A 16316-nucleotide genomic window follows, 5' to 3' on the forward strand; every position below is an offset into this window, starting at 1 on the left:
GAAGTCTCTGGGAGCTGATAAAGTTAAACGTGCAATAAAAAGGTTTTATTCACGGAAAAATCACAGATTAAGGCAGCTTCAGATTGAGTGCGGGATATCTGTTGTTTGTTTGTTGCATAGTCTTAGGTATATTGTTCTTATTTAAACTTTGTTGTGACCAAGACAATTGTATGTACGGCTGGGACTTCATAATAACTCTTGCGTCACTGAGTGACTGACTGACAGACAATTTGCAGCTGCAACTACTGAAACAGAAGTTTGACCGAGCACTAAGAGATTTCCCAAATTTCTGATGAGAACGGGATTTTCCGATTCTTTTAGTTGTTACAGTCTAATTATCCATTTAAACTTACAAACACTGAAAAGGAGGTAAATTATTTTATTTGTAAGAAGATGTTTATTAATCCGTCATGAAGCCTTACCGCTGAACGTGGTCTTTAAGTCCTTTTCGTGACTGTTGGCTCTGTCTATCCCGCAAAGCATATAGACGTGTCTATATCTATGTATGAAAGATATATGTGATTAGCTAAACGTGGACAGGGCCTATCGCCTACAAAATTCGACGAAAAATAAAAAATAAAAATTTAACGTTTAGTTAAGACAACTTTTAGGTAATTATAGTTACAAAATCAACCATTAGAAAAACAAGAAATATCATTGAAAATAGACATACAATCTAAAAAGCTGAGCCTTTTTTTGAGACTAGTAAATTATGATGTTTCGTATTTTCCCCATCATTAATTATTTATTTCTCAGTTTAGCAAAGAATATTTTTATCTTAGAAAAAGTAAAAAACTGCTTTCCAAATACTTTTAATGCGGTATTACTATATAAATATCCCATTATAAGTCTTGGTCGGGCAGAAAGGAAGCTTAAGCTTATTATCAGAAGCTTTTTTGTTCAGGATTTCATATAAGTTTTCATAGAAGAAGATCTTCTAAGAAACTAAGAATTATATCAATTAAAAGTTATAATCCTTCCGTCATTCACTTGGCAACCTTTAATGTTTGATCTACTTATGCGAAGACTTATTCAGGTATTAATTTTTCTAATCGAATTGCTGGTGAATCGATTTTGCATAACTCAATAAATCATAACTGATAAATTCTAACATAGGAAGCAGCTAACGTTTCTAGATTTTCTGCGTCGCAGTTAGAACTTAGAAATTTTCAAGTCAAAAGTAAAAAGCAAAATTGGTATTAACTCTTTCTAAATCAAAACGTGTTATACCATACTTATAAGTACATCAATCATACTTTATACATACTAATAAATGCTTATGCGCGGGGCTTCCCTACCATGGAAATTTCCTGAAAAAAATGTATGGTATTTCAAAAGGTCTGTTCTATCTGTGTGCCAAATTTAATTTAAATAAGTTCTTTCAGAGTTTATTCGTTACAATCAGATAAAGAAATTCTCTTAGTGTGGACTATAAATTCGAAATATTGTGTTAGTCCTATATTCTTTCACGCAAAAATCTATTGATGAGATTAAGATGAAACTTTATAGCTTATACGTCAAAGTAACAGTCGTTAATTTTAAATTGCCTGCAAGTGGACATAGGATGCAAGAAAGTATGAAAAGCTTGCGCACAAGTAAAGAATTTACTAACACGAATTTTCACCTTAACTCCCTCTTGTTGCGGTTGTTAGTTTGCCATCCATCCATTCTCATTCTAAATATTTGAACAAACTCACTATTGACTTATCCTTCAACAAGAACATAAAACTAAAAGATCTATAAGCCGAGCAAGTTTCTTTGAACCTTCTTCCGTAGATGGGGATCCCCGGAGAAGTATCAATCACCTTGGAAGGCGCTCTTTATCAAACTACCCGTAAAATAATAAATGCAAATTCACTAACGGTTTCGAACCAAAACCTGTGCTGTATTTTGTCAAAGCTTTATTTGATTTGAGATATTTTTGGGTAGGATTTTTAGAATGAAACTCAACAAGAATATAAAAAAAAAATACAAAACAGTACATTGAAAACCGACAGAAACAGACTATAAACTTTCCCGAATGAAATACTGTAAAAAACAACAGAATATTTTTTTTTTACTTTAAGTTAGAATAGTTTCCATCAGAAATAGCAAATTTCCCTGCAAACTAAAACGAAAACCATGTTCATTCTTTCAATTGAGAATCTTTCCTAGGAATCTTTCTTTAAATCCGAAAGATTAAACTGTCTTTTCCTCTTTTACATTAGGACTTGACGCCTTTTCACTAGTTGAAATTAAATAGCTTGAAATTAAATTTTCGTTATAATAAACGTTATAAAACGCTGGCAGTAACGTTATAAATAAATTTCTTCCTGGCGATCAATTCTGTTTACACCATAACTCGGAGAGGACGTGGGGTGCACCTCTTAACCGTGATAATGAATTAGGTAAGTCAGATATTTACATTTTAATTCTGTGCTATATTCAGATTTCTATGGTGCCAATTATTGACTTTTCACTCTGGATTTCATCTATGTAGCCTCAGTATTCAGTATAGCTCAATTAAAAACATGTACTTAGGTAATTACTTTGTACTTGACTTTTGAACTTCTTTTTACCTGGCTGCCAGGAAGGGTTATGTTATAAAGGCGGATTCTAATTTTGAAGTAGACATTGTTGACGTGATCTCAATTATTGGGAACATGTCAACATGAGAGAGAAAGAAAGAAGGACTTATATCTTATAAAAATGATAGGTATACCTATTCATTGATAAAAGTCCAAATGTCGGGCCAAAGTTAATAATTTGTAAATATTACATACTCGTTGTACAAGGACATTTAATATTAAATTTACAAAAACTTAAAAAAACTGAATATGTATACATATAATATTACGTCTTTATCCCTTACGAGGTAAACAGAGCCAACAGTCTCACAAAAACTGAAAGGCCACGATCAGCTGTAAGTATTAAAATTAAAACTTCGATATAATGTGTCGTAATATGTGTATTACCTTTTAGTAAAACGGGTATTAATAAATCTAGTTACATTTATTTTACGTTTCAGGGATGATCAAATACTGAATAAAACATGATGAGTTTGAATACAATATTTCGCAGAATTTTGGTGCAATTTTTATAATTGAGAGTATGAAAACGGATCCCATTGTTTTTATATCCCAACTTATTTTAAAAGCTAACTAAAAGCTGGATATATATAAATACATATATATAATTTATCAAAGAGTGTCAAACAAAACGGGTATTTTTGAATAACAAAAATAGAGGAACATCGACATTCGGTATTTTACATGCGGGCAGAGTCGCGGGGGAAGGTTACTTGGCAATAAAATTAAAAATCTACTTGTCAGTTTGTAGAAACATAAATATCCCGATAAACTGGATCGTGCTAAGGGTGCAACAAGGAAGATTGAAAGATTAGCGGGAGATAAAAATCTTAGATTAACTATCAAGCTATTTAAATAAATCAAATTTCTTTTGGTCACTTGCAATCAAGAAGTTACTCTAAGATTTGGTCTTACTTGATACATGATTAGTTGAATCTAAATTGTCATAATTAGTCTGGCCATAAATACTTTTAACATTAAAAAAAAAAGAAATTAGTACTTTTGAATTTCGAATTTATAATTTTTATATGATTGCTAGTAGTAAATTATAAAATTGTGTTATTAAAATGGATTGGGGTGTTTTTGTTCTTACTTAAAAGATAAGTAGTTTTTATTTCAAAATATTAGAATAACTAAGCCAAAATAACGCTTAGCCTGGTCCGCTACAGTATGAATACTTAAACAGCTCAAAACGTTTCCTGTTCCATTTGGTGCGGTCTTCAGTTTGAGCCACATAAAGTTATTGCTCTCAAAATTTATTTCGATAAAACAACAACTTAGTCACATTTCTGTTCAATGCTATGAACGTTGTGGTACAGATTCTTCTTCTTCTTCTTATCGAGAAATAATAAACTTACAGACATACATATTATCATGTCTATATCCCTTGCGGGGTAGATAGAGCCTACAGTCTTGAAAAGACTGAAAGGCAACGTTCATCTGAAGAGCTCAAAAGAATAAATATACGCACTTTATTTAATAGATGTAAATATGTAATTTACTGCAAAAATTATTACTATGTATACTAACATTACTTAACAAATACGTCATTACATTTATTTACAAAAAAAAATATTTAAATTTATTAAGTATTGTTAATTATGTAACAAAAACAAAACAGGAATAAAATATAAAATCCACTCCAATGATCCAATTGAAAAAAATAAAATAATGGAGGATGTGCTACATTTATTTCTACCTATGTTGTAATACCAATTCGTTTGTTTCATTTTTAAGTGTATTTGCTGCTTGAAGTAACCAAATCCTTTGAATTGAACTCGTATTGGAGCATTTACAAAAATATATAATATTATCAAAAGATCAATTATAATACTATTAAAAACAGTACAGAAAATAGTATCAAATCTGTGTACCAAAATTTAGGTCACCCGGTCGACAGGATACGGGGAAATCTCAATTACTAGATTTGAACGCCGGCGAGCGACAAAGGCGACGACACGAAGTCAATCAAAATGAAAGTCATTACATATGTACAGTCCTAACATACACACACATACATACATAGGTTATATATTAATCACACCTAGATCCCTTGCGGAGTAGACAGAGCCAACAGTCTTAAAAACTGATCAGTTCAGCTGTGTTGCTTAATGATAGATTTGAGATTCAAATAGTGACAGGTTGCTAGATCATACATTATGTACAAAATATACATATGTAAAAATTAATGACAAAATCGTTGGATATTGCACGATTTATGCTTACTAAATAAATAAATGAACTTGGATTTATTTCACGGCACTGATTTTTAGAATGAAAAGCGAGAATAGTAACCATTTTTTTCGGGTACACTCTTCGACAAAAGTGCGACGAAAATTTTTAGCTTCTGAGCTACATAGGTATATCAAAATCCATATGCTCACAATTTTCACTGCACTCTCATGTCTTTGATAGAATTTCCATTTCTTCCACCAATGTATTTCTTTGTAGTTTCGTTTTAAGGCCATATATATACGATATTTGCTGATGTATCAGGCGCTGTATCGGATGAAAGGATAGAAGAGTAGACAAATATGATTTACGGCTACATCCACGGTTTCAACATGTACTAGAATCTCATTGGACGTATCGAATTAAACCGATTAGCCGCAGCCGGCAGGTACTCTAATCCGTTAAAAATCTTACCTATTGGAGAGAGAGCTGTCGGATTTGCGGAGCGACGGATTTTGTTCGAGAATACGAATTCTAGGTATGGTCACTAGTATGAAAGCATCAAATACAAATAAGTCTAAAAATGATAATGAAATATAATCACGTCTATATCCCTTGCGGGGAAAACAGAACCAAGTCTTGAAAATAATGAAAGACCACGTTCAGCTTTATAGCCTTATGTTGGAATCGAGATGCAAATAGTGGATGAAGATTGGAAACAAAAGCCTTATAGCCAGCTATGTCAGTGATAGCCCGAGTTTCGCTTCCGTCAACAATAGGCAAATCTTGCTTGACGAGGAAACACAAATTCTGCCACGAATGAACCTTCGTGGGGTAACTGCATGCCTCAGAAAGAATAAGAGATTTTAAGACATATTTAATTGTCCCAGGTCAACATGGCTACTTATTTCTAGAAATTCCAACAGGAATAAAAATTTTCAAACCTGTATATGGTGATTTAAGTATTAACGATTTGATCTGTGATTATGTGTAGTTTCCTCGTAAAGTATTCTGTAATAGCAGATAAACAAGCAAATCAACACAAATAGATAAACAAAAAAAATGTTTTTGTTCACCACAAAATAAATCAGAAACATTATTTTGATCGAGTTATCGACTAAATATTTTGGCAACGCTTTTAGCAACGAGTACCAGTTTCAGCGCAGTGCAAAAATAAACTATATAAGCTTGTATTTCGAAAATAAAACATTTGTGTACAAATAAAACCTCAGTGCAAACTGCAAATTCAAATGATGGGTACAAAGATACTCATATAATTGGAATCATTGATTAAGTCGTCATTACTGAAGTAGGTTTTTAGATTCTTTACCTACCTTACCTCTTGATACCTTGTATCCAATTTAGAAAATAAATCTACTCTATTCTAGATTGAGGTACAATAATGTATGATGACATAGTTTTGCATTTAAGGTTGGTGACATGTAACGTGTTTACGAAAACCTTTATGGTGTGTAAAATATCCACAAAATAAGTTATGTAATCAGCTGTTATTACTCGTACTTTTCACCTTCGAACTATTCGTCGGTAAAATTATAGACTACTAACTTTTCTGTTGGCGAACCCTGAAAGTCCTGTCGCCTAGTCTTCCGCTCATGAAAAATTATTTAGTCGGAGACCAGTTCCAGGCTCATGTTCGGAACAGCCGAAGCGTTGAAAATTTAATTCGATAGCATAAGATGGAAGGGTAAATACGCATACACATACAGTCCGTCTTATAGAAAACATATACCTGTGGCGAATTTAAATCTATGATGGTCCTGAGGCAAAATTCGGCGATCGATCCCGATTTGACCGTCAGACCTATAAAATTAACTATAAAGTTGTTTCGTTAGGTAAGCACCCCCTAATACAAGTTTCTAACTTAATTTGAAGTTAGCTTGATCCGTTTGATTTATCAGTATAAAATAAAACAAGCTCATAAGCTGCACATCTGGTAAATAGTTTTCCAACAAAGCGACCTCCACAGACAGTACGTCAAACTCCACAAACTCTTCAAGATACTGAACTAGTCAAGCGAAGGAAGTCACCGGCATTCACTAAAACTTAACCTTTGTGGTCAAAGGTTTCTAGGAAATTTAACCAAACTGTTGGAAAACTGCTCATTAGGTAATGCAAGAGACTTGAGAACCTATGTGCAATTCCAAGAAGACAAATTGAGAGCGCCGTAATTGGGCTCGTACGAGTAGTATATGTATCGTTTTCAGTTAACAGTTCAGTACGGAGTTTATTGAGAGATAATTTTATTATACAAAACGTATGTAACAAAAGCCTATCCAGTGCTTACATTATATGGCGCCCATCAACTACAAGTTTCTTCTCTTTACCATTATGCCATTTTTGTCGTATTGAACGATATTAAAAAAGGCATCTATATGTTTTATTTATAATATATACATATCTTCCGCCACTGTGGTTCGCGGCCCGGGGTCAAATTTTTCTTATTTTTCTTTCCACTTGTACATGTATGTTATTTATTTTGAAATTAAATAACAATCGTCTAATTTTTTCTTAAAATAATGAAATTGCAAAGTTAATTATATTACTTGTATTCAATTTCACGTATTGATGCCTGAATTTCAGAAGCCACCGAATTCAAAGGTAAATATTGTAGCAAATATTTGAGCTCAAAATGTGTGTGTCCTGTCTGTCTGTAATATAAAACGAATACTGGGAAATGGCATGTGGCATTTAAAATTCTGTATTTTTACTTATTCCTCGAACCATGATTTTTTACTGTCACACACACATATTGCATTTTTATGGCTTACATTGGAAACAGAGTCAAGTTTCGAAAAGGATCCAAGGCCATGTTCAGTTCAAGATGAATGAAGTGTAGCAGATTACTAGTCAATAGTTTCGAGGGTAATGTACTTTACCTTGCTAACTTTTTGCCAGTATTTTTCTATGATTTACCAAGCATTCTTCAGTCGGCTACATAGAATTCAGAATAATATTATTATTTCAAATGGTTTGTTAGGCCCGCGGAAGCTTTCAGGGCTTTGATTTAAAATCCGATCACACAAATGAAATGAGTGTTTAACCACGTTTGGATAATGGTTTAAATTTACTTGTTAGTAATTTAATTATGTTATTTCGTTTCATTAAACATAGACTCGGTAATTAATTTTTGTGGGCATAACGTTTTTGGAATAACTCATACTTACTCATGTATCTTTATTATTTGACGGAATAAATTGGCCACAATTAAATTAAAATTTGACCAAAACTGTTTAAATATTCGCGTGATTTCACAACGAAAGATTTGAAGTATCAGACATTATTTTATGAAATAAATCAAATTCAGGTTTCATGTAACCACAAATAACTTATCAGAGATCGAATAATAACATTAGCGCAATTATTTAATAAAAATTATGACAACTTCATACTATCTTTTATAAACGATTAAAATGCACATTTTTTAGGAACGGCAACCACTGTCTACAATAAATTGCCTAAATTAATGCACCAGGTTATGAATGTGAAAATCAAAAAGAGCCTCTATAACTTTGTTGCACTAAAATGTTGTTACGTACTGGCTGACTTCATAAATGATCAATTTTATAATTAATATTAGTTAATGGCATTTGAAATTTGTACGCCTGTAGACAGGAAGCAGAGCACTGAGAATTACTTTAAGAAATTGTAACCTGTTTTAAAAAATATATTAGTATAGTATATATATTAGTATAGATATTAGTTACGTTAGCGTATTCCAGACAATATATACATAAAAAAATTAAACAAACAAAGTCTGTTCGTTACCTATTTACTGGTTAAATTGAATCAAAGGTAATACATTTCTAGGGGTGTACTAAAAGAGTTAGACAATTACACAATACTAACAGGAATTTTCGTTATATGCAGCCGCTGGCGTAATCAAGTATATTAATAATTGAATTCATTAATCGATCGACTTTTCGAATTTTAAATGAAAATTTTTATTAAGAGCGAATAAAAATATCTCTGCCTTTGTTCAGTGCACCGTAGCAGACTATACTTTCATGTTCTGCCTCACCTAAAACAGATCCGATTTATACATGGAGGTTCCAATGCGGATAAGTCTGTCTGTCCATCGACATGACCGTATGTTGATTAAAACGTCCATCAATTTATATTGCTGGCTAGTATCTGTTGCGAACAGAAACAATATCATTTGACATCATCAGCAAACAGTGGGATTACAAATGTTATTAAGTACTTGATCATCCGATCCAATCTATGCAATGCTCCACCTTTTGAAATGCGACAAGAGCTCATTTCAGTAATTTGCCATCATATTGATTTATGAGGGTAGTCCCAAAATATTGAAAGCTTCGCTTTTGGATTATACAATAAGGTAACATTTGAAAAACACACACAAACATTCATCACGGCTTGGTAACTGTAACCATGATGGAATTCAGGTTAATTAAGTTTACCTATATATATTGATTGACTACTACTATTTGCCCAGGAAAAATAGCAAGTAGAATGAAATTTGTACTTGATGAATGTGATATTTCTTTGACGATACTCACGAGATAGAGTGGTGCAATTCTAAAGTGCATGGAGCTATAATAAAATGAGTGCAAACTAGTCTATATAATTTCTTCACGTTAAGATGGTTTGGTCACGTGGAGAGGATGAATGAAAGCAGGTTGTCTAAGCAAATGTACAAGGAGAGTGTGGAGGGAAAGGTTGAAGTAGGTAGGCTTACACGACTGTACATATCTTGATCAAATTAAGGACGTCCTGGCAAAGGTCAGGTCAAGAATACCCGAAACCGCCGAGCTTGTATGAAGACAGTTAGGAATGTGGATGAAGGGATAGAAGTAGGTATGCTAAAATTGCGGCAAGTGGAAAGATGTAGGCTCTGCCTACTCCTTCGGGAAAAACGTGGGATTTTATGCCTGATGTATGTAAGGTAAATTCCAATTAACCAAAGCAATTAACATTAAATTATAGTTCAACTGATTGTGAGCGTTTCGGCCGAATTTCATGCTGTTATAATATAATTGCATCCAATATATAATTATAATTCTGTGAACCTAAGATGAGCTAGACCTCAACACCTGCGGCGTTAATAATTACATTACAGAATTGCCTGACCTCCACGAAATTAATATTGACTTACATTATCTGCAAAATAGGCTATGCTCAAGGTATATGTATAATCTCATGTTAGCAACACTAGTTTTACCTAAACGTCAACGTACCTACCTATCGTGAGACTAATGACCACTCTTAATCCTGACTTTCCAAATGATTTTCCATTGGGTATTGAAATAAAGGTTAATAATCTTGATAAGACTTTTTGTTGAAAACAATATTTATATTTTAATACTGATATTTCATAATAAATTATTTTTGTCAATAAAAATACATTTGTAAAATGACATAATGAATAATACATTCTTTTTTATTTTAGGACATTTCAAGATTGTTCAATTTATTTCAGTATCTAAAGAAATGAACTAGCTATATATGGGAACAAAGGTAATTAAATAAAACCGAAGTATAGATTATAGTTTGACGGCCTCTGTGGCGCAGCGGTAGTACGCTTGTCTGTGACACCGGAGGTCCCGGGTTCGAATCCCGGCCAGGGCAGATGAGAAAAGAACTTTTTCTGATTGCCCTGGGTCTTGGATGTTTATCTATATAAGTATTTATTATAAAATATAGTATCGCTGAGTTAGTATCTCTTAACACAAGTTTCGAACTTACTTCGAGGCTAACTCAGTCAGTGTAATTTGTACCGTATATATTTATATTTATAGATGAACATAATTTTTATGATCTTAAGATGCTGAAACAAGTAAAATTTCAGTAAAACGAATCTTTTAAAATTTTGTACGAAACTACGAATGCGAAATACCGAATTCTTTCTTATATTAAAATTCCTTCTCATAATAAATAAAAAAAATATTCTAACATTGGAATTATGGTCGGGTTGTACAAAGATTTAAAAGGAAATATTAAAATTACGGGATGTTAAATAAAAAATACCCGTCACTCAAATACTGTTATGAAAAATTCTATGAAACAGTAGTGGCTAGTAAACTGAAACTCGAGGGGTTTTTATTAGCCGTTCCCCGAGGCTTTACCCCTGTGTTATTTATGTACAGTATGTAAAAAAAAACCCTTGTCTGTTCAGCAAAGGGAGTTTAATTGATTCTAAGTATTGATCGATCTCTCGCCAAAAATCGAAAAAAAATATTAAAAATTTCAATTCATTTTAAGAGTTAACTTTCATGGCTACGCCGATTTTTTATCGATCAGCGTTATGCATTACTTGAAATTTTCTAAATATTGGATCGCAATAATATTAGTCTTATATTATTTAAATTTCTATGATGAAAAACGAAATGTACATTTTTTTATTGGATATTTGATTACGGGTAAGTACAATAATGTACTGGTACATATTTATATTTATATATAATCACATATACACATATCCCTTGCGGAGTAGACAGAGCCAACAGCCTTGAAATTACTGATAGGCCATGTTCAGCTATTTAACTTTAAGGTAAAATTGTAATTCAAATAGTGACAGATAAAATCGATTGCAGTTGCGTGCAGTGCCGTGTGGTTTCCGGAACCAATGAAAAAGAATAAGACCACTCTATCTCTTTCTCATGGATGTCGTAAAAGGCGACTAAGGGATAGGCTTGTAATTTTGGGATTCGTCACTATTTGAATCTCAATTCTATCATTAGGCCAACCAGCTGAACGTGGCCTGTCTTTTAAGATTACTAGCTCTGTCTACCCGGGAAGGATGGATAGGCTATTTGACAAAGTTCTAAAAACTATCTTAGGGTATTTATTTGTTTATAAGGAGCCCTTCAAAAATATTTTTCTGCCTTTATTACAGCTATTTTATTAAAAAATCGAAAAAGAAAATGCAATATTCAAATATGCCGCCAAAACGCGACTTTTAGCAATATGGCGGCCATGGCATGCAGTGACGTAAATTTCGTGTAAATATCATACAAAGCTAGTTGGTGTTTCGAAAAGTTTTGATTTTCTCTTGTTTTATTTAACTTGTGCCACGTCATATGTGTGAAAATTATTAAAATGAGTTCCTATAAATGTTGTGCAGTGCCTCAATGCACTAATACAACAATAAAAACTCCTACGAAACTGTTTTTTTCTATGCCGATGGATTTGAATATTCGCAAGAAGTGGTTTCAGCTTGCTCGGCGTAATCCTGATGATATATCACCAAAAACACGTCCTCATTTTTGTGAAGACCACTTTGATGTGAGTATTTACGATGATAAGTTCTTATTACTTGTAATATATTGGAGGTGAGAATGCAATTTCCAACTGTTTGAGCATCAGCTAAATCTTTAGTTGTGTTTTTAAAAAATATGCTGTTTCATTACAGATCGAAAAAGATATGAAAAACTACTACCAGCAGAAAATGGGCTTTTCCAAGAAAAATATTTTGAACGATGGAGTTCTGCCTTCAAAATTCCATTGCCAACCTGATCGCAGAAAGAGAACTTGCGACACTGAAACTTCCCGATCTGCATTTGCCAAACGGCATAGAAGAACCCTTATTGAGCAATGTGTTAATGATCATCTACAGCCAAGTCAGCCAAGCCAGCCTGTGGATGTACCATTGATTGAAAATGTTGAAAATGTAACAGCAGGTATGTAAACCACTACTCACTTTGTTATTCTACAAATCATAGAAATTAGGCGGCCAATGTAAATATGGACTTGTTTATTCTTAGCACAAACTCTATTGTTCAGAACAGCCTTAACACATAAGTAATCATAAATCTCAAATGATTTGTTTTCTTTTCAGAACCACAACTTCTTATGTGTGATAAAGATACATCAACTGAACCAATCATAACTGCAGAAAAATGCAATCAATGTAATCTCAAAGTGCCCTTTAGAAGCAAGGCAGTGCAGACTAAAATTTTCACTAGGGACACGCTCGTTTCCCCATTTAAGTTCACAACAACCACCAGCAGTACTTCACCATTTAAAATTGATTGGTGTCCATGTCAAGCAAAACCATCAATATCGGGCATTATCAATATAAAGAAAAGAATTGTCTTTGAAGAAGAAAGATCAGACAGTGATGTATCTATGGCTATGGATGCTCCAAGACCAGAAACCTCATCTTCGTATGCAGTTACATCTTCTTCTAAGTTGTCTGTGTCTAGTTCAAACGTAACAGACACAAATGAAGATATTCTCAAAATGCAGTCTTTACAGAACAATTTAAAGCTTATTGTTAAAAAGCCTAAGATGTATATTGGAATTCCTGAAGAATGTTACTTCTTGATTAATTTAATACATAAGCACACTAATATACCACATGAACACATCTTGCTGTGTTTGAAAAAAATTAAGTTGAATAGTACTTTTTCTGAACTTGAAGATAACTTTGGATTATCATTATCATATGGCAGTAAAATATTTATGAAAAATATTCCATTAATAGCTTCCATTATGCGCCCATTCATAGTAAAATTAGACAAACTTTCTATCACTAAAACTTTACCACTTTCATTTAGACACAATTATCATAAAGTCAGTTGCATAGTAGATTGCCTGGAAATTGACGTACAGAAACCAAGCAAAGCCCTTTTTCAGGCACTAACTTGGTCTGATTATAAAAAGGGTAACACAGTAAAATATTTAATAGCTTGCACACCTAATGGATTAGTCAATTATATTTCTCCTGGTTTTGGAGGCAGAGCAAGTGATGTCACCATCATAGAAAATTGTGACTTTTTAAATGGTTTAGAGCCAGGGACATTTATCTTGGCTGATCGAGGATTCAAGCATGTGGAGCAGATCCTGAATGAGAAAGGCATCAAATTGTTAAGGCCACCTAGTGTAACATCAGGATCAAAATTATCTAAAGCTGAAGTACGGCAAACAAAAATCATTGCTAGCCTTAGAATTCATGTAGAGCGAGTAATAAGGCGTTTGAGAGAGTTCCGCATGCTGAAGCAACATTCTGTAGTAAATCAAAACTTTATACGTATTCTTGATGATGTAATTGTAATAGCATGTGCATTAGTTAATATTCAGGACTCTCTAATAAGATAAATTAACTGATTCAATGTAGATGAAACCTATGTAAGTCAGTAAACCTAGTTAAGAAACTTAATAATAAAAGATAGCTATCTGTATATACTGACTTATTTATTATAAAACAAATAAAGCAATGGTTACTATAGAAATGAGTTTATTTTATTTTGTTTTAAATAAATAAAGCCCAAAACCATGATAGTGATATCAAGTAAAGCGTTTAAAAGGTTAACACAGGCAGTCTTGTTTTGTCATGGTTATAGGGTCGGCAGGAATAGGATACATAGGATAAGGACATTCAAAGTAAACAAAAAATCTGATAAATTGATGATTTATTTTTCAAAATAATTTCAAATTTACTAATTTAAAGGATTTATTTATTTGGTGCTTTCTATGAGAAGAGAATAAATATTTGCTTTCCAAAAAGCTGTCACTTTTTGTAACAAATCGCTTACATAGTCACAATCAAAATGTATTAAAAAGATATCAACATTTCTCGATTTTTCGAAATCTGGATGTGCCACACAAAAATAACCTTTCTTCTTATTGGTGACATACATTTGCAGCTGAATTTGAGCTAGGTACTTTTGCATAACTACACCATTCTTGATGTAATTTAGTTTTGTAGTGTTGCTAGTAGGGCATTTCACTTCAAGGACAGCATCTTTACTAATTCCATCTGGTGTAGCAGCAACAATTGGGTGTTGTGCTGATAAGAATAAGCCACAGGGATTGAATTTCCTTTTTATTTTATTTTGGGCTATTTTTATAACAGTCATCTCTAAATTTCGGCCCCTTTTCATGGCAGCGGTATCTGGCGCTTTGGCTCCCATTATTGAAGCTACTAATGAGCCATCAGCAGTTTGACAGCGAATAACTTCAAATGCTTTTGAAGCTGTGATCCGAGCATACCTCATCTCATACCAGAGAGGACTTTTGAACTGGGATTTTGTTTGTTCTTCAATTTTTTTAAGCACATTTGCATTCAGCTCTTGAGTTAATGATGCTATTAACATATTAACATCATTCTTGATTGCTGCGCTTGACTGAATCACAAAATGGTGCAGAGAGAACCGGCGAATATCCGAATGAACAAACTCTTTTTGATATTTAACAAGCTCACAGGTTGTTATTTTTCTTTTCTTTGCTTCTTGAACAAATTCCTTAAAAAGCTCTTCATTCACATCATAATTAGCTGTTTGTTTTTTACACATATTTTGTAAAGTTATAAATTTCATGGAGCTCCCGACTCTAGAGAGATTGCTTTTTTTCCAGTAACATTCCACTTCAGTGGTAGAGGGTTCTTCACTTCGGCGATGGGCCCACATTAAAAATGCAACTGCGTGCTTACAGCCACCAGCTGAAGCAGCACAGTCCAAGCACTGACAGCTCACTATTTCAGATTTATTTTCATTGATAACCATAGTGACATTGTAGGAAGTAGCCTTCACTTTGTGCTCTGGACAAATCTTGCACTTCATTGTGCAAAAACCAGATTCGCGGCGCAGTTGCACATAGCCAATGGCATCATCGCCATACGTTTCTCTTGCCGACCTGAAAAGGTAAACTGATTTTAAACTAACTATATAATCTGATTGAACTGACATGACCTAAAACTATTTACACAACTGCAAGAATTACATACAAGTTGTGTGTTATTTATATGATTTGCCAATAATAATTTAAGTAGTGATCTAAGATCAGTGGTTACCAAGATATACTTACATTGATGTTTTCACATTCCTCAGTTCGGCAGCATGGAAATCTGCATTGTCTTTGAAGAAGACTCCAACCATTATTGCGTCCACTTTTGGAAGGTTTCGACTGTCAGCTTTCTCGAAATTGGTTTCCATTATTAAATGCCTATGTTATCTGAGTAATCCTGAGCGATAAAACACTTATAAAATCTTGAAAAATAATAGCGAACACTAAGGAACGGTACGATTGACAGCCTGTTTATGGATAATTGACGTCATAATAAAAATAGCCAATCACGTTCGTTTGTAGTCACGTGACAGCTGCATAAAAAACCCTAATTTTCTGAGACGGATTTTGTTAAAATAATGCAATATTTTTATCTCGCGTTAATACAAATCGCTCCAAAAAAATAATATTAAGACTGATGACATAAAAGAAATGTATATTTTTAATACAGTCAAATAGCCTATTGCAGTTGCGAAAGTTGGTACATAGACCAAACAAACGGCTTAACTTCGGGACCAAGGATGTAACCTACTATGTATTACTTTAATCGGATTTTCCTTATCAACCTTATTCTGAAGGAATCTTCTCATTATTCTTTCAGTAGCGTATAGAAGATAATATTATATATAGAGATTATATAAGATAACGTATATATAGATATTATTATATATATACGTTAGTTCTGATTAAATTTAATTAAGTCCATCTTAACTATAATCTTGTTATTTCTGACTAAAAAGTCGACTTATATTTAAGATTCTTATAATATCGAATATATCAAAAATTTCCGGTTATATAAATAAGTTAAAA

The 16316-nt window shown here is 33.0% G+C and overlaps 2 protein-coding genes across 2 annotated transcripts; one reads left to right on the forward strand and one right to left on the reverse strand.

The window, feature by feature from the left end:
* The first annotated feature begins 7325 nt into the window (after positions 1–7325).
* On the forward strand, positions 7326–13820 carry LOC132903969 (uncharacterized). Its single transcript, XM_060953738.1, has 3 exons — positions 7326–7358; positions 12133–12400; positions 12559–13820. Exons 1-3 carry the CDS (start codon positions 7326–7328, stop codon positions 13818–13820), a joined length of 1563 nt encoding a protein of 520 aa, XP_060809721.1.
* A 359-nt stretch (positions 13821–14179) lies between these two features.
* Positions 14180–15283, reverse strand: LOC106130474 (uncharacterized). Its single transcript, XM_013329323.2, has one exon. The coding sequence runs from the start codon at positions 15281–15283 to the stop codon at positions 14180–14182; it is 1104 nt and encodes a 367-aa protein (XP_013184777.2).
* Positions 15284–16316: the final 1033 nt, after the last annotated feature.

The sequence above is a fragment of the Amyelois transitella genome, chromosome Z (assembly GCF_032362555.1).
Source record: "Amyelois transitella isolate CPQ chromosome Z, ilAmyTran1.1, whole genome shotgun sequence".
NCBI classification, from domain to species: domain Eukaryota; kingdom Metazoa; phylum Arthropoda; class Insecta; order Lepidoptera; family Pyralidae; genus Amyelois; species Amyelois transitella.

Excerpts from the sequence above, each read along its gene's own strand:
- LOC132903969 (XM_060953738.1), top strand. The coding sequence starts at position 7,326 with ATGCCTGAATTTCAGAAGCCACCGAATTCAAAG. Across the intron at positions 7,359-12,132 it reads AGAAGCCACCGAATTCAAAG|ATCGAAAAAGATATGAAAAA; the intron begins GTAAATATTGTA and ends GTTTCATTACAG. Across the intron at positions 12,401-12,558 it reads TGTTGAAAATGTAACAGCAG|AACCACAACTTCTTATGTGT; the intron begins GTATGTAAACCA and ends TTTTCTTTTCAG.
- LOC106130474 (XM_013329323.2), bottom strand. The coding sequence starts at position 15,283 with ATGAAGTGCAAGATTTGTCCAGAGCACAAAGTGAAGGCTACTTCCTAC.